This window comes from Notolabrus celidotus, chromosome 6, assembly GCF_009762535.1.
Source record: "Notolabrus celidotus isolate fNotCel1 chromosome 6, fNotCel1.pri, whole genome shotgun sequence".
Taxonomy (NCBI): domain Eukaryota; kingdom Metazoa; phylum Chordata; class Actinopteri; order Labriformes; family Labridae; genus Notolabrus; species Notolabrus celidotus.
This window is the reverse complement of record NC_048277.1, coordinates 16652016-16676722: the sequence shown is the minus strand read 5'-3', so window position 1 is coordinate 16676722 and position 24707 is coordinate 16652016. Positions and strand designations below refer to the sequence as shown.

Below are 24707 nucleotides of genomic sequence, written 5' to 3'. Positions count from 1 at the left end.
TTAATCTTGATCTTTTTAGGGAGCCCTTTTAACATCTGGCAAGGGACTACTGATGTAAACTAGCCTTTTGGCTAATTCTGGCATATTTACATAAGTGTTAATTAATATGCATGGTCCTTTTAAATAATCAATAAATAAATATTGATTTGCAGATGTAATAACCAAACATGGATACAAATATAATTTGAAAATGCAGGCTTAATACAGTCTAAATGTTAAATGTTCTTCTAAGAAATAAAATGAATATATTTCTAAGGTCACAGTTAGGATACATGAGCAAAAACTGCTCACAATAAATATCAGCAAAACATTTGCAGTATGTATAGAACCTTTTAAACGAATGCAAGAAAACAAAGAACATAACTTGTCAAGTAAAAAGAGTGAAGCTACCTCCATTCAGGTTGTGGCCAGAATCTCTACCCAAAACTGAGATCCAAAACGAAAAAATGAGACAAGCTACTGCAAAATCTGTTTTTTGACAATGAACCTAAATAGGAAAGTAGTGTAGAGCAGATAAAAAGGTATCCGCAAAACATCTGCATAAATCAAGAGATCCTGATCAAGAGATCCTGATGGAGGCTAAGTGTTTGACAATTTCCAATTTTGTAAGTGCTACATCTAAGAGCAGGCAAAATTATAAACATCCGACAGTGACCTAGAATAAATGGATAAGGCAGGTGGCCTTTATAAGACAGGTGTAAGCACAGCTACATGGCACAGGGAAGATATAAAGAGTGAGAGATTTAGAGGAGAGGAAAAACAGCCTGAGAGTAATGAAAAAAATCGCAAGCCCTTCCGTGATAAATTGCGTATGGTAGGTTACACTAACATAGCCTCAGCACCATTCTGCCAGATTACAAAAACAGTGACATCATACATTGCCTATTTGATCTAAGCCTCTCTGTAAACACACAAATTACACATTCAAAAGGCAGACATTGGGAAAAAGTCTGATCTGTGTTATCTTTGTTCAAGGTTCTTACAATCTTGTCCAAGATACATTACACTTATCATGATTAAGACATAATATTTCATTTGTATGCAAGCATATCTGGTGATAATGATTTATCTCATGAATAAGTGCTATCACCAATAGCATACTTGTTTGGGCTCTGTTTCCCCCAGTGTCCTTGTGTTCTTTCTGGGATTCATCAGATTTAAGGGCTGACCTCACTGCTCCGCAAGGATATGAGTACATGCAAGCGAAGAGATGCTGCCACTGCTAAGTACAACTGCATGTGTGTGAAAAGCTTGACCTGCAACATGATGGTTAAAGAATAAGTGACTGTGTTTGTTTTGGCGCTGCACTTGTATCATTTTACAGACCCAAACAAAGCATGAGCTAAGAAAAAAGGAAAAATAAAAGAGCTTTTTATTGGACTAGGCTCCCAGACGCTGCCAAGGGAATTGAGGCCTTTGTGCAGTTCTTTGTTCTTGCATCCTGGGGCGCTTCGGTGTCATTCTCACAACCAGTGCCTTTGCATATCCCGCAATGCAGTCACAGTGACTGCTTTTTCAAACGCATGTTGTATACAGCATCACTTTAACCCTATAGACATAACAAATCTGATGGTAACCTGCAAAAGCAACTCCATGAACTGCTTTAAATAATTTTTGCAAATGTGTGTTGTGGTGCAAAAATCAAAACCAAAAGCTGTGCGAAACTTGTTCCAAGATCCTAGAGGGAGACCCAGAGGAATGCTGCAGCGAGCGGGTCATCCGAGGACACAAGCATGAGTGTGTGTTTATGAGTGTGTGAGAGAGGAGAAGCATGAGGATGTGTGGTGACTACCTCAATCAATTGGAAACACACACAGAGCCAAACAGCTCATAAAACAATACAAACAACAAAAAAGCTCATACGAAGCAGATGCATTCACACATTATAAATGTGCGCAGATAGATAGCCAATGGCGCCATGATCACATGAGCAAATTGGATGACTGAGGTCTTAATCAGACCATAAAATGGAGAATTGAGAAGCCAAAAGAACATGCTTCCAGGCTGTGGGTGGCTTGAAACTTATATTTTTGCCAAGTTTCATCATATGCATCACAAAGGGTGACAACTATCTTCATGTTAGAGAACAGCATTTTAGGCTCTTAGAAAGCAATAGCATTGTGTTCATACTGCTATTTACTGCATTGGCTAAAAGAAAAGCACTCCTATACTGAGCGAAGAAAAAGATTGTTACTTCCATTACATCCTCAATCCTCCAAAGTCTCCTCATTGGCATTATGTTGATGGAAAAACCCACTTTTCAGCCTTCAATTTGTTCCAGAAATGTAAGAATTATGAGCCGAGTGCATATGACGGAGCCAACAAAGTGGCAAATACAACTCAGAAAGTTTGAATTTATAGCTGTAGACTACATTTTTGACTATTTTTACTACAAACCTTGGAAGTAAGAGGCAATGTCTTCGAGTAATTTTACTGGGCATTTAAATATGAGGGGCCGTGCTTGTCTGGGTGTGTTGTCTAAGGCACTACTGACAAGAGGCTGAAATATGATCAGTAAGGGTGGTTTGAGCGGTAGTTCCATAAATTTGGAAGTTACCAGATGCCAAAACATGGCACACTGGTTTATTGCTCCATGAGAAATAATTGTACAACTCTTGAAAGGTCTCATGGTGATATCTGATTTTCCTTCATGCACTTCACAAGTACCTAATAAGACAAGCATGAAACGGCTAATGTAACAATGTAATCTACCAGAAGTGCGCACTTGGTGCTGATGGTGCATTGTTTTGTAGCACAAGTTGAGCAAAAAACACTTTGTGCTGGAGAAGTTTGTGCTGGAGGCCGCACTGTGCCAACACATGGACTTTGTACAGCATAAAACAACCTAAACAAATAAAGAGGGGGTATCTTGATGCTGCTCTTTTGGCTTGCCTTTGTTACTAAGAGCCCTCAAAGATTTGGTGACCCTTAACCAAAATCATTTAAGGATGATAAAGTGGTATATATGGTTGCTGCTCATAAAAAGCTCATTCTAGCAACCTTTTTATCTGTAATTGACTATGGTGATGTTCTTTACATGCATGCTTCCTCAGCCTCTCTGAAAATATTGGACTCGGTGTGCCATGCTGCATTGCGGTTTTGTTTCTGGTTTAGGTTTCTGCACACATCACTGTATCTTGGATGAAAAGGTAGGCTTGTCTTCCTTATACTACAGAAGAATGGAGCATTGGTGTATCTTTCTTTATAAGACCGTACTACAGGAGCTGTCGCCTTATTTGTGCTCCTTATTGACTCCTAAAGTTGTCAGTGACTGTCATCTTTGGTCCCATGGACAATTTATTTTTGTCATTCCTCTGACTCGCTCTGTCTTTGGTAAAAGTGCTTTAAATGTCTTTGCTCCCTCTTCTTGGTTTGAGCTTCAGGGTCACCTAAAACTGGATTGTTTAATTTAATTGGAGGATTTTAAAACTAGGATAAAGGATCATCTGATCAGCTTGTGCACATGTTTTAGAGCTTAACACTGCTAATTTATAAATCGATGTAATAGTTGTCACTATATGTTTTGTCCTGTTCTATTTATGAAACTTGTTATGCTGCTGTCTTGACCAGGACTCCCTTGTAAAAGAGACTTTGTATCTCAATGGGACTATTCCTGGTAAAATAAAGGTTAAATTAAAACATTTTTTAAAAAGTACTTCAAAGGGATCGGTATGTAAAGAATATTGTTTCAACTTTTCACAGTAGCTTTGTGAAATATTTTTCCTAAAAAAGGGAGATAATAATGTGTGGTTTTCTACTCATGATCCAGTGAAGCAGTGAATATGTGCAGTGTCACATTTCAGGAAAAAAAAAAGATCAATTGGCTATTCCATAAAAACACCTGTCTTAATGAAACAACACCAAATAGCTAAGCCAGCAGACAGGCAGCGTGAGACTGAACTTCCTTCCCCAAAGCCTTGCTGCTGGACAAACATGATGAAATCATGAATGTGTTAATTATGTGTTGTTTCAGGCGTCCATATGTGGCCTTCAATGAACATACACATGCCGGCTTTGCTTTGATCCAGATTCACTTGGATCTCAGAGGAAAGAAACGAGAAACAGGAAGGGCCCTCAGTCCAAAACACCCAAGACAGAGATGGAGGAAGTAGAAGGATAAACAGACATGGACACTGGGTGGACACAAAAAAATCATTTGTGCGTGCGTGCGTGCGTGCGTGCGTGCGTGCGTGCGTGCGTGCGTGCGTGCGTGCGTGCGTGCGTGCGTGCGTGCGTGCGTGCGTGCTTTGTGCATATATGTCTTGGGGCTGTGTTGGTGGATGTTTCTAATTAGTCTATCATATTTGCATCAACAGTATTAGATTGTTAAGTTTTTGAAAGGCAGAAATTTGCACAATATATTTTGTGGTTAATGTCAGACTTGTGACCTAACTAAGTCAGTGTTACAAAGAAGGCCTTCTTCTTGCTTCAAGTGTTGTCTCGGTCACTAAGTCCCTCCTCTGTTTGGATTTAGCTGCGCAGGTTCATTTTCACCCTCAACATGTTCGTCTGTGTTGGCTTCATGCTTATTTCCTGCTTACTTGCTATGCAAACCAACACAATCTAAATGCAGTACATTTTGACACATGCAAAAAAGTAAATGACAGTCATATACAAGGATGCAGAACAAAAGGTAACAATAGGTGTCACATAATCATGTTGGTATTGCACAGTACTGCTGCAGACATAAAAAGCAGACCCACTTAGGTTAGTTCATCTGCTTCCTTCACATCCTTAAATTCTAATTGAGTGAAATACTGATAATGACTAGCACTGTGGATTTTAGGCTGCAGCTGTTTTTTATGAGTGGGTCCTTGTTTACTTTTTTCAGTGTTCCACTGATCAACAAGTGGAAGTAACAACACAAATATCAAGCTAAGCACAAGCAAAGGCAGTGAAGAAGAAATCCTTTATCTATCATAGAAAGATGTAAAAATATCTGTTTTGTATATGCTTTATGAGGAAGCATGCATATTCAACACGTGTTAGAGCTCAAGAGTATACACAGTTTGTTTTGTTGAGTGAGACTGAATGTAAACATAACTTCTGACTGTTTACATGAAGACTCAGCAGGACACCTGCAAAGTGAGATTTTCTGCCATATTAGACAGTAAGCCTATATTTCTCGAAGCTCTTTCACAGCCTGCCTTAGCACTGTGTGATGGTGGCCTTGCTGAACTGATGAAACTTGTGCAGTCATATAATTCACATGGACTCCAAGTCAGTCACAGTTTTTACATTGTAACATGCCTTTGATAATGGCCGTGGATTATTATGTTTGATCTTGTTTCATTGTAGATTTAATTCATTTTAAGTTTAAACAAAAAATATAAATAGACACAGGCATGTTTGAATTAAACAAGTCATGATGTGTTCCGATGGAACACAGTAGAAAAAAAAATTGCTGTACATTTTAAGGCTGTCTATACCTAGTGTTAACATTCAATCTGGGTAAATCAGATTACAAGTGACCAGCTTCAAGTACAAGCATTCCACCTTGCATCAGCCACGGGTCAACAGCATAGACTGCATAAATAATGGACGTAGTATCCGTGACGTCACCCATCTATTCCTGAGCGCTGGTTTGAAGCCAATCGACGGCGGCAGCCATATTGGAAATGCGGAACTCAACCAGTTGAGACATAAAGAGGCAGAGTTTGAGCCTCCTAACCAACAGCTATGTGTTCCCACCGGGAGTCAAGTCAGTCATGTCCTTATTTGGGCAAAAACTCGTAATCTTGATATCTTCTGAACCGTTGCAATAGAAAAAAATTCACCCCGTACAGTGTGTGCCGATAGTGGAATTAGCTACGTAGACTGAAGCCGTTTTTTGAACCAGGCTGTAAACATGTTTATTAATTCTAATTCTAATTAAGATCGTCTTTTTTGAATGGGTGTGTATGTGGTTTCTGGTATTTCTGCAGCCAGCCTCAAGTGGATTCTTGATGAACTGCAGTTTATAACACTTCTGCATGGGCTTCATATTTTGAGACCGGAGGTTGCCGCTTGGTCAACAGTGAATCTTACTTTCCCGCTATAGATAAAAACTAACATGGAGCCTCATACATCTTCATTAAAATACTTCATGATGAAACTTTTTTGTTTTTTCCCATCACAGGATAAGGGCTGCACTCTCTCACACACACATGCTGCACAAGAAGCAGAGCTGAGTAGGTGATGACAGACTGCAGTGATGAAGTGGTATAACACTTTGGTTTAATCACATGAAGCGTGGTGTTCTTTGGCTGTCAGTTGTGGGGTTTATCTTTGAATAAAAAATGACTGCACAGCAGACTGGAGTCTCTGATTACTGTAAAAAAATAAAAAAAGACAAATAGATTGAGGTCCTTAACACACAGATCTTTGTTATGCCTCATAACAGCGCTGCATTATCAAACTGATAACTGCTTGTTGCTCAGCTCTGCACACATCATTTTCAGCATGTAAAGGCTTTGATCATGTATCATCAGATCACAATATTTATGCAATAAGAGACGGAGCATTAAAAAACAAACAAATGTATCTGCTCATTTCCTCTTATTAAAACACTATCATAAAGAACTTGCTGATCATCTGTTGATAATGCCTTACCCTACTCTCTCTTCCTCAGCTCGGGATCATCCCAGCAAATAAATGTTAAATAGGTCATGTTTAACAGGTCACTTCTCCTGATCACGTAATTAGTTCAGGAATTTCTGTAGGCTTTTTGTCGGAGTACAGAGCAGACTGTGTCCCTTACGGAGTCAGAGACAGACCGATTCGGATTAATTATCCATGTCTTTTTTATGAATCATCTGCACTGTGTTATTACAAACTCTGCTCGATATGACCGGCACGGACCGTCCTGTGTTGATAAATTAAATGCAGTTTTCCTCACTGAATAAATACGGACGTGATAATCTGGATTTCTGTGCTCACTTCATTATGATGCATAAAACGTATCTGCACATGTTGAAATGATGAGAAAATAAGAAATTGTGACACAGCAGAGAAATATTAAATCAGACAAGCGGCTGGTGATAATTGTTGCTGTGGGTACAGGGAGGGTGGGTCCTCAATGTGACCCAGGACACATATGCATACCAAGTGGCAACCTCCGGTCTCTAACTATGAAGCCCATGTGGAAGTGTTATAAATTGCAATTCATTGAGAATCCGCTTGAGGCTGGCTGCAGAAACACCAGAAACCACATAGACACCCATTCAAAAAAGATGATCTTTGCAGCATTAATAAACACGTTTACAGCTTGGTTCAAAAAACGTCTTGGCTCTACGTAGCTAATTTCTCTATCGGCACACACTGTACGGAGGGTGAATTTATTTCTAATGGGACAATTCAGAAGATATTAAGATCACGAGTTTTTAAGGACATGACTGACATGACTCCCGGACGGGAACACATAGCTGTTGGCTCCGAGGCTCAAACTCCGCCTCTTTAGGTCACACTCTGCCTGGTTGAGTTCTGCGTTTCCAATATGGCTGCTGCCGTCGATTGGCTTCAAAACAGCGCTCAGAAACAGATGGGTGACATCACGGATACTACGTCCATTATTTATACAGTCTATGGTGTATACACACTACCACTAACACTTCTGCATGGGCTTCATAGTTAGAGACCGGAGATTGCCGCTTGACTCAGACCTAATAAGATGGTGTTAATTAGTTGCAGGCTTCTAGTCATACCCGTTTTGTAATGTCCTGCCCTTTCTAACAAACTTGATGAAGGTCCAAATGTTCCTAATTAATCTATTTTTTTGTAAGTTCAACAGTGTGTGATAGTTTGCAGGTTGGTATTCTAATAGTACAGAAGTTCACATTGTAGCCAAAGATCTATTATTCCTGGAATTATGAAAGCATTACTATACATGGATCGTTTCACTGCCTATTAGGGCTGAGAGCTGCACTGGGCACATGGTGAGATTAGTGAGACATGTTTTAGGTTAAAGGTTAAATTTTACAGTATTCTTGTGCACTCTGGTAATGTTTTTTTTAACATTTTTTCTCATTCTATTCAGACCTTAAAGAAAAAGTGGAAAATGGATAAGTGTAACATTTGTATGTGAGGGGATTTGGGGTTCACGGTAATACTGCATTTGTCTGACCATTTACCAAATGTTCCCTACACACCCAAACAGTAACAGTACAATAGAGGGTATAAGAGACCAGGGTTTGCTGAGAGCCATTGCGTATATATACTGTCATTGCAATAATAAAAATAAGCCCTGTGTAATGTAGCCATTAGACATCTGAATTATTTGTGAAAGATCTGATGATGACTTCAGCAAAAAGCAGTCAGAAGAAGGGGGGCTCTTTTGTTACATCAAACAAATATCCACCACAACTCTCAATCAGACTCAATAAGACACGATGCAAATGTGTTCCACAATCTATAGCATGGACTGTGCGCTTACCTGTCCATCCTGACCAACATGAACCTGGTGGATCTGAAGGTTTCCCTGAAATAGAGAAGTACAACATCATGTCAAAGCTCTCCTACCAGAATAATATACGCTTATAGCTATGCTTAGCCAGTAAACATAGGTTCATATAGATACCCTTAACATTCGTATGAGCCCTTTTCTTTGTCTTCCTATGTGCTGTACACTGTGTGGAATTCAGATTGATAAAACATGGACAGCCACAATGGGATTCAAGCCAGCGTAATGCTGGGGAGAGACAGTGAATATCTAACTGTTGAAAATGTTTACTGAACATGTGGGGTTTGGCACAAAAGTATTTGTACTCAATGACATAAGAGTGCAAATCGGATGCAATGTATTTGGATTTATGTCAGCTTTTCTATCATTTCTGGCAACACTAACGCTGCTGTAAACAAAAACAGAAACCCCTCAGGCAGGAACAGGCCTAATCAGTGTTTCATCAAGATAAAATGGCCATCATAAAGTATCTGAACACCCACAGTGATGTTAACAAGACCACAAGAGAGAGGACATCATTTAAGCTATATTTAGCCAACCCTAAGTTTCAGCTGTGTTCTCTTGCTAATTTTATTTCATGTATATATATCAAGCAGTGTCTGAGCTGCCATATGGCCAGAGAGCAGTGTAATCTCTCAAACAGCTCATTTCCTTTTCATGCACGCAAAAACCGATGTCTTTGAAGAAAGGGGCCCATTCCTAATGAAAACATATTCCATGAGTGGCAGCTGAGAGATTTGGGATTTTGTTGCTAAGCTTTGAACTCCAAAAAAACAAACAATATCAAGGAATAGGAAGGAGAGAGGAGAAGAAAATCTGGGCTCAGCCACAAAGAGCAGGAAAGGCTTTAGAGCTTTTTTGCCTCCAGTTCATTCTGTCTCTCTCACTCAATCGTGTATTTCTTCTTCTGTGTGCCGTTTAGCACAACTGGATAGGAAATGAGAAAAACGCTTGGTCAAGGTGTCAATTGCTTTTTGCACAAATGCCATGCTCGTGTGAAACATATCATTTACAGTGTGTGATGACATGTATACGTGTGTACACAGACTGGCGCCCTGGAGTGAATCTTTTTCCCACATTCTTGAGAAGTCACTAACAATTATGCAGAAATTCGGCTTCAGCACTTGGTGTGGTGAGAAGTCCGATTTTGATTTCAGCTGGCATACTAATGCTCTGTGTACATGTCTGCTGAGGAACAAGAGACATCTGGGCAATTTGTTGAAAAAAGTAAAATAATATTATGTATATATATATATATAACTTTACCAAATTGCAAACCAGACTTCGAATGAAACCCACTGAAATTCTCACACTTAAGTATTTTTTTCCCTTCCTAGCAAAGCACTTCTCTCTCCAGCATGAGTTTACTGTATCAGTGATATTCTTGTTTAGAGACTTATTCTCATGTCTGACGTGTTTGCTAAGAAATTTAATACACCAAGAAGAATGACTCAAGAAAAGGAGCGGCACTTTTCTCTATAAACAAACACGCACACACACACACACACACACACACACACACACACACACACACACACACACACACACACACACACACACACACACACACACACACACACACACTTGCCTCACTGTCCTGTGTGATCTGCACCTCCTCTCCTTGTGGCACCTGGGCAATGTGCAGCTGACCCTGTGGAATCTGAGAGACACAGATGAAGTTGCATAAAGTGTACATTTACTGTTGTATAGTCATAAAGTATAGCTAAATGATCTGTTCACATGCTTTCAAGTCTGTTTTTAAAACATCTAACAGGCACCCACATTATGATTGAAAAGCTTTTCTATACTGTAATAAATTCTGTTTTTATACTGACTATTAATATGTTATATATTATATATATTATACTTGCTATTAATCAGACAAGAGAACCATCCAAATCTGCTCTGTAACTATTGATGGTTCCAGCCCTGAACCACAGCCAGTAAGTATACTTGATTTCCTTTGCTGTATTAGCAGCACTCGTAAATCTCAGGCTCAGCTGCACCCTCTAATAGCCTGCAGAGCGTCGGGTGGGTAATAACTGCACAGCGAGCTCCTGACAATCATCAGTCTCTCACGCTCCTCCACCTTTTTGCCTAACTTCTCTTCCTGCCTATCGACCCTCCATCTTCTCTGCTGGTTTCTTCCAGTCACCTATCATGAGGAACTCCAAACCCATGCATCATGTAGGACCCTGTTAACAGCAGCAATACTCCACACTGTAAATTATGTGGAAGCACTGTCATTACACAAAGTGGGTGTACCTCCCAGCAGAATGAAAATTACTTTCTCTAATGCTCACTTAGTATAATCAAATCATGTATTATAATTACATTCACATTTTTAAATTGTTTACACCTGCACTGCAACTCACCATCAAGTATTTGCAGCACTGCTGAAGGAATGTAATCTAATTTACTTTCCTCAGGAAAACACATTAATTGGCTCACAGCTTGTGTGCATCTTTCACTGGCTGATTGAAAGCAGAGGATGTAAGCAAGCCTCTCACCTGGCTAAAGCCTGTAAACCTCAGAGATGAAATGTGAAATAATCAGGCACAGTAAAACTTCATAACAAGATAATAATACAGTTTTTAATCCAACACTGACTGTTTCTTAAATTGGACGATGCGTCTTCACTTCCTTCTGCTGTACAAAAGTGAAGACAAGATACATAATTTCGGGGCCGTAGTCTGTGCAGTAGAGATTTCCTGTTGAAGCCACAACGTTGATGTGCCGCCCCTTCCTCTAACCAAAACATACCATTCATTAACCGGTACAAAAACAATCCCTTAGGTCAGTACAGACCACAGCCAAACAGCTTCTTGAATCAGTCAGAAGCAGACAGTTATGGTCGAGTAAAGTTCAATAGCTTGTTTTCTCCCTCTGTTCTTGCTCTTTCTGTTGCACACAGAATTGCAGGAGCCATATTTGTCAATAGGCCTCCACTTTTGGGGAGATGTCATCTTGTCCATCTATTTTGACAGTTTATGGGCCAAATTTTGGTCTAATGTCATAACAGCTGTAAGAAGTCCTCCGACCCCCTAAAATACCAGAAAATAGAGTAAACTAGGGATGCACGATATTGAATTTTTTGCCGATATTTTACAACTCATTTAGCCGATTACCGATACCGATATTTTTTCCACACACCTAATTGCAGAGATCATCAGTTCTCTTCTGTATTTGAATTAGCGTACAGTATTATGGTGATACTCTTATCACATTTGTTATGTAATATTCATTTCTTGTGCAAAATAAGAAAAATACTTAATACTTAAAACTGCATATTTATTTATGACAACTGCTTTAAAATAAAAATCATACAAAAAGATACATCCTTCTTAAAACTTGGATGATGCTCTCCCTGAGACAATCATAGCAAAACCCACAACCAGGGCAAATTTGGCCAATTTCACATCTGACATAGTAAGTAAACCTAACCTCTGTTCACAGGGAACATGTGGAAAGTGCAACTGTACAGCAATTAAACCCAAGTTAAATAAAATGGTTTACTCTTTGACAGTAAATGTGCCTAAATTAGTCAGCTACATGAACCTTACAGACTGCTGTTTAAATTCAAATTTAACTTCAAACATGGACCCAACATGTGTGCAGCAGCCCATTATTTTATCGGTTAATTATATCGGCGGATATCGGCGTGTTGGCCGATATCCGATAGATCATTTTAAAGCCAATATCAGCCGTTACCGATAATGTGCCGATAATATCGTGCATCCCTAGAGTAAACTGCAAATAAACATCTAATAAACAGGTAAGGGTTAAAGGGAGGATAAAGACTCATTCTGTTAGAGAATACTTTGTTGTGAATTAAAATGTTCTTTATAGAGTCAAGAAAAAGACTGAATGTCTGACACTTACCACCTGAACTTGTCCATCCTCACCAATACGGTGAAACTGGACCTGCTGGTTGGCGAGCGTGTAGTGCAAAGTTTGCTGGGTAGCGGTCTCAATGTGGCCCGTTTCTTCTGTGAGGCCTCCCTCTAGTTGAGAGAAACAAGCAGAATGGTCATTGATGTGTTTGTCTGTACAGTGGAAGTAGGTTAGAGATACAGTGCAAATGGTTTCAGCACACACAAGAAATACAAATTACATCCGTACATCACAAGCACAAAAACCAGTAATCAACCAAACATGATCATGTAAAAGGGCCTGAGCAACCTTGTAAAAAAAAAGAAAAGACATTGGCTGATTCCCAGGCCATCTGCTGGATGTTGCTGTGTTTATACTTTATCAAATGCCTAAATACACAACAAGGTCTCTCCAGCTTGCCATCCAAACACACTTGTAGTCTAGCAGCCAAACACAAACTCAAGGCCTAAGTCAAAACATCAGCAATCATAAAAGCAGTCTTGAAATCAATTTTTTGCTTTTTCACGCAATAAAATGTATGTCTTTTTCATACCACTGTAACATTCTTATTATTCTGGGATGCCTAAACAAGTCCCAGCAAAGGTACTATATGAAGACTAGCATTTCAGCTAACTCTAGTTAAAGGAGTATTTACTTTTGTTTAAACGTTGGAGCAATGTACACAGTTCCTCAAACAAATAAAGAAGGTTCAAATAAAGAAAGGCGACACGTCTGCGTTTGTTTGTAGCTCCAATCCATCTTCTAAGACATCAAGACACCGTGTCAGCGAGGCCATGACTGCAGAGTACTCAATAAAGGTGCAGTCTACACTAAATGAAAAACGTCATATCTTCTCTTGAAAGACAAAAATGTGACATGTTTACAGCCTGGTTCAAAAAAAGGATTTGGGTCTGATTTCTCTATCGGCACACACTGTACGGGGTTGAATTTTTTATAACTCAGCATTTCTGAAGTTAATAAACTTAGATTGTGTTCAGCATTTCCAATATGGCACCTGCCGATGATAGGCTTCAAAACAGCGCTTCAGGAACAGATGGGTGACATGACAGATACTACATAAATTAATTATACAATCTATGGAAAGTACCAATAGACTGAAATATTGTGATATTTCATGACATGATACTGTATCCATTATTTGAAGCGCTGTATCTTTATCTATTTTAGGTTCCCACATGGACCAAGATGCCTAGCCCATCTTGTAGGCAACAGAAACATTGGTTTCAGTTTAATGACTTTCAAACCAATCACCACAAAACAACAGAGTTTGACTTCTGTGAAACCTGTGATCAGTTTTGTGCTGTGAACTCAGTGTTTACCTGTGATCATTAGTTTGCGTGTTCGTCAAGTGAGGAGCTGGAGGGGCAGAGCGAGCAGAAAGTGCACTCACTCCTGTCCTCTCACAGGAGAAAAATACATACGTTTCTTTGAAAAGTATGGCGACCCCCATCTTTAAACATCTCTTCTCTGTGCTATTTTTTGTTCTAATATTATTTCTGTTTGCATAATGACTGAACGAGAGCCTGGTGGTTTTTCAACAGTTTTGGCTGGGGCGCTACTTGTTGGTTCCCTAATAAATTATGGTTTTAAAAGCAGAAAAAATGCCTCTTGCTGGTCCATTAACATGTAATCTGATTAAGGAAGGAATGGTTGTTTGGTGTGTGCCTTTGCATGTTCACTCATGCACCATCTGAACTTCTATTTGTGTTATACACTCTGGGGTGTGTGTGGCCTGAAAAGGCACGGCCTGACAATCCACCTCTCATGTGCGCACACAGGATATTTGGGTTTCCCCCACAGTTTAACTCTTCCCTGGTCAGAGGTGAGAGGTGATGGCTCACAGGGAGGGAAGGACAGCAGGCATTGTGTGCAGATTACAACCATCTGCAGCAATTCACACTGTATCTGGATCTGTGTTTGGGTTCAGGTCTTAGAATAGAGTTTTTATTTCTGATAAAATCAAACATGTCTGACTGACAGTGAAAGTGTGTTTTGTGACCATTTCCTTGATCATTTGTCGTATTTTGTGCAAATGGAAAAAAAAAATCAGGGCAATATGGGGATTTATTATGATATGTCTGTATTAGCGTATTTGCCAAATTATTTTAACGATTTTTAATGCAGAATACATAATGCAGAAAACAATTCCTGGTATAATTTAGTCAAATATTCTGGTACTTTGTATCAGCATACATTCTAATGGTGTCTTCATTCAGATTTTGCAGCAGTGCTTAGACCAGGGCTGCACGATATTGTAAAATGTGATTGTGCCACGTTTTCTTTCATATCGCATTAATTGCGATATGGAAAAAATTCATTGGTCAAATTCTTCCCTCATCAACTGATAACTTTTCTGACAGCGGAGCAATACCGAAAGTATTAGTTTTCTCAAACCATAGAGATAAATTTGAAATGTGTGAATGTGCTTACTATCAAAGCATTCCACAAGAAATATGTCAGAAGGTTTAAAAGTGATTTGATTTGTTTAACTGCCAAGATTTTAAAGCTTAAACATGCCTTTATTACTTCGAGGCTTGACTATTGTAACTCTTTGTATGTGGGCTTAGACGTGTCGTCTATTCAGCGCCTGCAGCTTGTTCAAAATGTTGCTGCTCGCCTCCTGACTGGCAGGAAAAAGAGGGAGCACATCACACCTGTGCTGCGTGCTCTCCACTGGCTCCCAGTCCGTCACAGGATTGATTTTAAGATTGCACTTTTGACTTACAAGGCCCTAAATGGATTGGCACCATACTACTTGGCTGATCTTCTCCATGTTCATAATCCAGCTCGAGCACTGAGGTCAACAAACCAGCTGCTCCTGGATGTGCCTAAAAGTCGCCTTAAAACCCGGGGGGACCGAGCCTTTGCAGCAGTGGCCCCAAAGCTCTGGAATGGTTTGCCACTCCAATTGCGATCGGTCCCCACTGTTGAATGTTTTAAATCTTTGTTGGAGACCCATCTCTTCTTTTTGGCCTTCTCCTCGTGAAGAGGACAGTAATATCCTGATATGTTGTGTTGTTTATTATTGTCTTCATGTACTTTTTACTTTTAACCTTGTAAAGTACTTTGACCAACACTGGTTGTTTTTAAATGTGCTTTAAATAAAGTTGACTTGACTTGACTTAAACAGTTGCGTGGAAGGTGGTTTTAAAACACCATCCAGTCTTTCACTTTCCTCTTGGTCATGTATTTTAAGATTCATTTTGAACTTGCCTTTTAGTCTGCAACACTTCATCAACACAGAGATTTACATACTAATTAGTAACCTGACGGTAAACTGAACCTTACCTGAAGATGTAGAGCGAGGTGTGCGTTTAGAGAAGCTCTTGACAGCCAGACTCTGACCCCGCTGTTTACGTCTCCAGGCAGTGCGACACTTCGAGTCGATGCTTTGCTTGATGCGGTACCAGTCTGACTCAGAGATGCCAAATTTATGGAACAAGTGGCCTGTAAGGAAACAGTGCAGACAAAGGACACAGTTTTGGATGGATTATAACATAAAATTGTGTAGGCTTTATTATGAATGGGTCGATCATCTCTCCAAGTCTGTGTTTCCATTGGTTATCTTTTTTTAAGTGTATCAATGTGTCTTTTTTCCTCTGGAATCGTCCCTGCCTGATATATTCAGTTAAAACTAGGGATGTACATTTTAAGTATTTTTCCGTGATTGATTTTTGGAAATGTTAACGATCATTTATCGATTAATCAATAGAAAAAAACATTATTTTTCTTACGTCAAAAACAAGGCCAAATACGTTTTTTCCCCCTAAAGTATATTTTCCACAGCAACAAAATGCATATAACTGACAGTATTGAATACGGGTACATGTTAAACACTGATTATCAACGATCAGGCTCATAATACTAACAAAAAGTACTTCAGACTCACAGTGTCAAGTTTTCAGTCTACTCCTTCTTATTGAGAAAAATAAACATGTGTATTTGATCAGGTGTCAGCCAGGAGCACAACCGGGTCATAATCAGTAGAGCGGCAGAAAAGCTCAGACGGCTCTGATGTTGCTGGTCTGCAAACATAGCGTACTAGCAATTCCCACCAGTTATAGTCTTCAACCTTTGTGTCCGTGTCGTTGTTGGCAGCAGTTGCGCATTGATCCTCTTTAAAAAGCACACATGGAAACCTGTCACTCAACCGCAGGCCCCAGCTGATTCACATTGAAACATGCTTTAAACTTAAACCACCTCCCTGATAGCTGAGTGCAATATTAGACCACATGATGTTTGTTCCACGTGACAGAAAATTGAAAACAAAAATGCGCGTTTTGAGTAATTTCTTAACAATCAATTAATCCACAATCGATTAATTGTGTACATCCCTAGTTACAAGTTTTCTCTTTAGTGGAGAAAACTTGTGAGGCAAATGGGAATGAGGCAAAGATCAGCAGCAATACAAGTCATGTAGCTATTAAAAATTCACCAGCTAAGGTAACTGACAATGTGCAATGCAAATTTTGTAAAATATTTGACTCAAGCTTATATCTCTGCAGAAAATTGTACACAGTTGTAGGCTTATTAAGACTTACTGTTAATCCTGACACTATCAGCATACTTTAATCACTATAGCCTTCAACAGCAAAGCCAACTGTCCTTCCTAATAAAGCAGACATCAGCACTACAATAGATATAACGGGTTATTTCACAACCCCCATTCTCTGGAGTAAACAGCTGTCCTGATTAGGTTTATTTCAACTGCATGTCCTTTCACGTGCAATGTAAACACAGGTTTGCGACAGTGACCCATCAATCCGGTGACATATGTGTGTGCGAGACTGCAGGCAGCTGTATTTAGTTGCTGTCTATCTCACTGTAATGAACTGTTTAAGGGAGTGAACAGCTTGACAGCTCATTTATACATAAATTAAAAAAAGCAGCTACAGCCTCAGGGCAGAAAATGAGATAGGGAGACAGGTAAGGGGTATCTGGGGATGGCAGTGTACATCAGCTTTTTTTTTTCATACCTGATGGGTCCTGCACAGGCAGGCAGAGCAGTTGCTTTTTCATTCCTTCTCTCTTTTTTTTGGGAAAGGCAGAATGAGTCACCCAAAAGTCACTTGGCCCTGTTCCAGCTTCTGCATACCTCTATGTCAGGGCAAATCTGCATGTAACCGTACACACCCACAACACTCAGAGGAAGGTAGCCAAGCACACAAACGGTTACTTATGCTGTAGGGGACATTTAGTAAAACCTCCTACAGGGGGCCCAAGCTCCACTATTAAGGATAAGCCTGTCCTTACGCTGTAAAATGAGCTATATACATCTATTTTATAACCAAAGAACTTTCATAAATATCCGCTTGTCTGTCGTCATAGACCTGACTCTGCTTAATCTGAAATCAAAGAGTTCACTGTATGGAGGGTGACTCCATTAGGGTCTTTGTAGCAGACATGTGCTTGTCATTTAGAGTCTGGTATGTTGTAAAATGTGTTGCATATTTATGCGTGTGTGCTATGATGAATGCATGTTGTTGTAACCCAGCCTTGGGAATACAGACTGCAGTCTATTTCTGTGTTCAATTTGATGCTGCTTTGTAATGAAACAGCGATGAAATGTGGGAAGGTCTCAGAGAGTTCATTTATCGCTGTAAGGGGGCATGGATTGAACCTACGGCTGAGTGAAATTCATTAAATCTAACTGTACAGCAACCATGTAGTAACAATAAAATAAACATTTGTTTTAAACTACAGTGGAAGTTGCAACTAAGTCCTTTTGTCAATTAAGTTATAACTAACTTGCAAGTTCAAACAGCTAAAAATATTTGATGTAACATGTGAAAGGCTCTTTCAAAGCTAGCAGCTGGTACTAAAAAGATGCCTATTTAAGTAAACTGACTGGATTGGAAATAATGTCTACCATCAGGCTCGTCTCCACTTTCTAGACTACTTCTCATAAAGTCAAGCAGCTGGCATGAAGTCGATATCACTTGATGTTTAGGATGTTCACACAGGAGGACTCACAGCGAATGCCAAAGATCATGAGTGGGTCCAGCTGCTTCTTGCCGTGTTTGCCCTGGCCTGAGAGGTTTGACATTGCTTGAATCTCCCGATGGAACAAGTAGTCCAACAGCGTCAGGGCCATTTTCTCTGGCGTGCGGCAGTTTGAGGTGATGTGGATCATGTCAGCTGGAGACACCGGGCAACGGACTCGCATCTCAGGGTTGTTTTCATCTCCCAACCAGGTGCCTGCTGGGTAATCCTCTGGAGGACACAAAAGAGTGAGCAATTTACCCAACAACTGTCTTCCAGCAAACATCTTATACAATAGCACACCCATGTGGCAATCAAGGGGAAGTAGGTAAATAATGGGCAAACCTGTGTTTTTGAAAGCAGAATAAGTGGTTTGGCTGTTTTCTCACAGCGTATGTTAGATGTTATGTCAACCACACAAACAAACAGACAAACAAAGTATGGGACACAATGCTATGAACACCAGATGGTACCATGTTCCACTATGTATAGCACATATAATCGACATGTTTTTGTTTGTGTCACTTTAAGGAAACTACAATTGCTCACCGGAGAGACCTCAGAGAGTTTTATCATGGTAACCCACAGCTGCTAATAAATGAATAATGGTATGTCTTTGAAGATGACTTAGAGCTGCCCAAATCCAATAAAAATGACTGAACCAAAAATCTGCTTAATTAAAAACAATGTGGTTAATGTTAGTTAACAGAGTAAGAAACTAACTTATCTCTTTCAGGCTCAGCCAAACCACTAAGAAAGAGACACCAAAAAGCTAAAAATACCAGTCAATACAGCCTGAGGCAAAACCGAAAGGACATGAACATGACACATCAGCACAGTTCACTTTCCATTCAATGTGGAGACCATCTGAAGGAGGAATGTTAGCCAGTATAACTAAACCAAATGTTGAAAAATGTCTAAAGCATTTATTTTAGGATGTCTGTGGCTTAGGAGATGAAGCAGTTTGTCCGCTTACCAAGTCAGTGTGTGAATGAATGGAAAACTTAGACGTGTTCTATTAACTGCATGGAGGTCCAAACTAGATTCATGGATCACTGACTCAGTAAACCATCACATATTGCAAAATTGACAAAGACCCCCTTGATGTTGACCATATTCAATCAACACTGTTTAGTGTCAAGTGAGATGGGCTGCTTGACCCTGCTAGTGCTGAGAAGTCACACAAGATGAAAAATCATATGCATGGCCTGACTCGAGGAAAGGAGGGTTTGTCATTGAACAAGCTGGTTTCACAATGTTGGTAAAGCCATTATGTTCATTTACATCCACTAGTAGGATGAAAAATCATGACTAGTAACATAATTATGTTTATATATGTTTCTGTATCTGCAGTGTGGTATCATACCTTCTGAATTCAGTGTGATGAATGTGACATTTGGCGTGTTGCTGGAACTTCCCCCATTTGAAACAGAGTCACTGGCCTCTGAGCCACTGTCTTGATCATCCTGGCTCTCTTCGTGACCTGGAACCTTTACTAAGATTGTGTTCTGCCGCCTCCTGGCCACCGTGCTTTGAAGAAACAGTAATGTGTTTTCAGTAAGTTTAACATACACAAACATTATGGGAGTGGTTTCATTGTATTGATAATTTAGATACCGTATGGTCCTCTATATAAAAATTAGACTTACTTGCTGAGCAGGTTCTCCAGTGGGGTGTCTTCTTGGCTAGTGCCCTTTGGGTTTTCACTGCTCACTATCACATTTGTTTGAGGAACAACACTGAAGGACAAGTAAAACACATCAGTCAACGGGCACATGTTTGCATGTTTTGGCATGTCTTCGGTATGTATAAGAAATGGGCCGCAGCAACAACGGTTCAAGTCAGCCATAGCTTTTTTTTTCTAGATCATGAAAAGGACAGCACCTAGTTTGGTCTGGGATTTGAAACTCCAAGCCTGAACATTTGTGAAGAAGAAAAGGATGCTGGCATGTAATCACTTACCATCGCACTTTGTTCCAAGTCTGAGTGGCCCCCTGAGGAGACCCTGCGATCATAGGGACCTGAATAGGACTCTTTGCACAGGGCATCAAGCTGTCCAGTTTGCGTCCAAGGGCTTTGCATGTTGTATCCAGAGCCTGTAACTTTGACTCAATTCCCTCTAGTCGTTGGTTGATTGATGCAGTGAATGAGACCAATAGGTTCTAGACACAAACAATAATAAGATATAAGTGTGATTTATTGTATTAATCTCTTTGACATAAAAATAGATGAGTTTTGGATGAGCTGTTTGGCAGAACCTGTACCTTAATAAAAGATATGTCTTGGTTACTAGTGTTACTCTCCTGGCTGTTGCTCAATTTCCTCTTTTTCTTGTGAGGCTTGTCGTCGTTGTCTTCATGATTGTCTAGCATTTCTGACAAGAAACAAACACAGAGACACAGTCAAAACAAGTCGCTGACACCAACTTTTAAGATTTAAAGGGAATACACAGAAAAAGGTTCCTGATTTACTACAAGTATCCACAGATACGGAGTACCAACATGATGCCTGATCATATGTGGACAAAAGAGCAGATGCTGTCTACATCAGCGATGTACTTAGCACTAAGAAGAATACAGAAAAACAACAAGTTGTAATACTGTGACAGAGCAATCTTACCTGTGTGGTCATCGTGGCTAAAGTCTTCAACTGTTATCTGCACAATATCATCCAACTCTTGTTCAGACATTGTTCACAACTGAAATAAGGCAAAATTAAAACTTGATTAACTAAGCAATACATTTCTTGACATGCTGCCATGAAACAAGATAACTTAATGGGGTTGCCTTTACACTTTGGTAAAGTAAGGATGCAAAACAAGATTTATCTGGGAGACAACAATTCTGGACACGTTTTTGACCTGAAATCTATTTTCTATCAGCGTATTGTACATAACTACAGGTGCTGTGTATTGGGCTAAACTTTACCAGAACAATGGTGCCTACAAAGCAGTTTTGTCAATATGTCCATCTTTGAAGACAATGATGGGTTACTAAAACTACACTGTTTGCGATATGCTTCTTGACTTTCGCTCGTGTCGACTGGATGTGGGAAATAATTTGGTTATAGAGGCAGCAAAACTGATCAAGGGGAATGTGAATCATTATCAAAACTACACAAATAATGATTCAAATATAATCTTATGGTAGAACTTTCACAATCACTGTCGTATTTCAATTTCAAATACTTTTTTCAAATTGGGTACTGCAGGAGAACTATTTGCTGTTAAAACATTTGGTGGTATTTTTTACCATTCTGGCAGAGTTTGGAACAGAGGTACAGCACTTTATGTATTGTTTCAATAATACCCTTTTTCTCTCTGACCAAAATATGGAATATATATGTAATGTTGTAATATTTTAGGGAGATATCAACCTTAGAAACTACCGAATAAATGCAATTATTACACAAACTACTCAGCCAACATACTTCAGATTTATTTGCCAGGGCTCTGACCATCTGTTATATTATGCATGTTTTAGTCCTGTATGCTGCTTTTCAGGGGTTGCATTGTTTTGTGTTTGTCCATTGTTCTGCTTAAAGACAACTCTGCTTTTGAACATTCTTTAATTATCTAACCATAACCGCAGTATAACATGACAATAGACTTGAATTTGCATAATGTAGTACTCTAACTCACGGGGCTTGTTGTCCAGTTAAAGAGCTACTTCATGTTAGGAACTAATACAGAGCAGTGTTTCTTAAATTGTTTGTATGTGCAATGACACCACGGTGCTTATAACTGTGCAGACCTGTAAAAAAAAGCTGAAAAATATAAAAAGATGTGCCATGTACCACATTTATTTTTGTGCATCAAAACATCATTGTCCTTTCTTTGATCATTTGTAGATATGTTCCATTTGAAAAAGGGAGTTATTTTAAAGGCATCAATACACTAAATTATAATATGAAGAATGCAAAACACAAATACAAGTAAATTATCCAGCTTTTAGAGCTGTAAAATTAACAGCCTAAATATAGAAAAAAAGGATATAAAAAATTAGAGAAAATATATGAGTGTTCAGACACACAGCTAATGAATAGTGCACTTTAAGTGCAGAAGGAATCATCTGAATGGGGGCATGAACGAACTCTGACTTTATTATGTAAACTGTAGCTCTGGTTGAATGAACCAAAACCAAGAAATGCCAGTGATAGTAACGTGTCTGTGAGAATGAGACGAGCTTGGATATCCTAAATCAGGGGTGTCAAACTCATTTAAATTTAAATAAATTCCATTGTAACATTGTATATATCTAAATTGTATTCTATATTTATTTATCTTTTTTTATTTTTACTTATTTTATTTACCAATTGAAACTTCTTCTTGATTGTACTTATGTCTGGGTTGCTGTAACAACTGAATTTTCCCTGGGGATCAGTCAAGTAATATCTTATCTTATTTCAGTTCAGGGGCAACATGCAGCCCAATTTGATCTCAAGTGGGCGGGACCAGTAAAATCATAACATAATAACCTATAGAGGACAACTCAATTTGTTCCCCTTAGTTTTAGTGCAAAAAATTACAAGTACATTCTGAAAATGTTCACATTTAATGAACTATCTTCTTAGAAAAACAGCAGGTGTATTTTTCGCCATGATGAGTCTTATAGTGGGCTGAATACTTTACTCTTTAAGCCCTGAACCTGCTGTGAACACACCAAACACACAGGTTTCCCAGTCACCTGCCACAGAGTGTTACGTTTACATCAAAATAACAGATAGATTATAATAATGAAGAAGGTAAAGTTGATTATTATGGAAGTGCTCTAAAAAGTCTATTAATTTCCACCGGGTTATGCAAACTGCAAATATTCTCCTGGAGCGCCATTCATGTGCGCTCCATCAGCACTATGATTGTATGCGACTTCCAGAGGACAAATCTGAAATAGTAGTTGCTTTCATTGAAAAATTGCTGTTAATGTCTTCTCTGTATTTTTTCACTTTGGGAAGTCGCTCACGGGCCGGATTTGGAACCTCTGGCGGGCCGATTTTTGCCCGGGAACCGTCTGTTTGTCTACCCCTGTCCTAAATCGAAATTTGGCGTCGATACAGGAGAGTACCAAGGCTATCCTTCCAAGAAAATGTGTCAAATTGTAGGAAAAAAAATGCTTAAATGCGTCTTCGTGACGATGCTGCAGAACTACACGCATAACATTTGCTTACCAACAGTAGAGCGGGATAGCATTTTATTAGCATAGTTAGCCATGTAAACATATATTGGCTTTGGTACAGCTGCTCTAACAAAACCATGCATCCCACAATGTTGTCATGTGTTGTCTTCTGAGATTTAAAGCTATAAAAAGTACACACAGTGACATTGTTTGTTTTGTTTTGTAGCCTAAATGACGTTAAGCCCCAGTTAAGCGGTTAGCTAAAAGTTAGCTCACAGGGCGGGGATCTCGCTGTAAAATATAGAGAAAGTTAACAAACCTAAGGGATATAAGCAAGTGCATTCGTTTGATATACTCGAATAGTTCACCCAAAGGTTAAATCCAATATGAAAGCAATTGAGCGAGCCTTAGTGGAAACACCAAGCCGCTATCGTTAGCTAGTAGGAGCAGCTCGGATTTGGAAGCTAACGTGAAAGCTACAGCACTAAAATGATTCCCTATTTAAGCTAGCGTTAGTGGGTTAGCATGCTACTCGGGCCTAAAGGCCGCCGAAACCTTATTCAAAACTCGTAAACATTTGGTAAAAATAACGATAAAAACTGGTTTTGGGTAGTCTCTTTCCTCTCACTGCTGGCACACAACACATGTACCGTGTAAGATTGGGTTATATTACCATGTGAATGATGAATTCTCGTGTTGTTTGTAGAGATTCCGATAACGGCGTCGTTCCTCGCGAGAGATGAGCCTCCGCCTTCGTGTGTTTCTCACATGGGGAACACTCAGTTGTTCAAGGGAGCACAGGCTGTCAAAACCAGTCATCCTCCTGTGATCAGTAGTGGCAGCATGCAGAAATACTAATGAATCTCTTGGTAGTATAAGAAGGATTAGTCATCTCGTTACCACACATTGTCTTCTTATTCTTTATTAAAGCCTAATTTATCCATATCTTTCATATTATAATATAGTTTGCTCAACCACATATTCATTAACAGGTGTCCATACACATCATATTCATATTATGTACTTTTGAATCCTGTTGATGTAATAACTGTATTTATATACATTTTTAATTTTGTATATTCTTATGTTATTTTATTTTTAATATCAACTATTGTCTTTATATGTGTCAATTTAGTATTTTTTTACTATTTTTTTTAATATTAGAACACTATTTGGCTGGAGGCTTCAAAAAAGCTCTTGAGTTTTCTGCCTTATCCTGCATGTTATTTATCATTGCTCTTGTTTTGTGTGCATTTTCTTTTAATTGTGAAAATAAATAA

General features: G+C 39.2%; 1 protein-coding gene across 2 annotated transcripts in view; it reads right to left on the bottom strand.

The window, feature by feature from the left end:
- Nucleotides 1-24308, bottom strand: part of banp (BTG3 associated nuclear protein) — a 41565-nt gene extending 17257 nt beyond the window's left edge. The window contains exons 1-11 of one of the 2 annotated variants that reach the window (XM_034686084.1): nt 24101-24308; nt 20933-21011; nt 20578-20687; nt 20276-20475; nt 19963-20052; nt 19680-19843; nt 18305-18544; nt 15620-15778; nt 12320-12441; nt 10026-10097; nt 8411-8455 (exon numbers count right to left, since the gene is read on the bottom strand). In XM_034686084.1, the coding sequence (XP_034541975.1) occupies nt 8411-8455; nt 10026-10097; nt 12320-12441; nt 15620-15778; nt 18305-18544; nt 19680-19843; nt 19963-20052; nt 20276-20475; nt 20578-20687; nt 20933-21002 (1272 nt within the window). In that variant the 5' untranslated portion in view covers nt 21003-21011; nt 24101-24308. The other variant, XM_034686085.1, reaches the window with a different exon arrangement.
- Nucleotides 24309-24707: the final 399 nt, after the last annotated feature.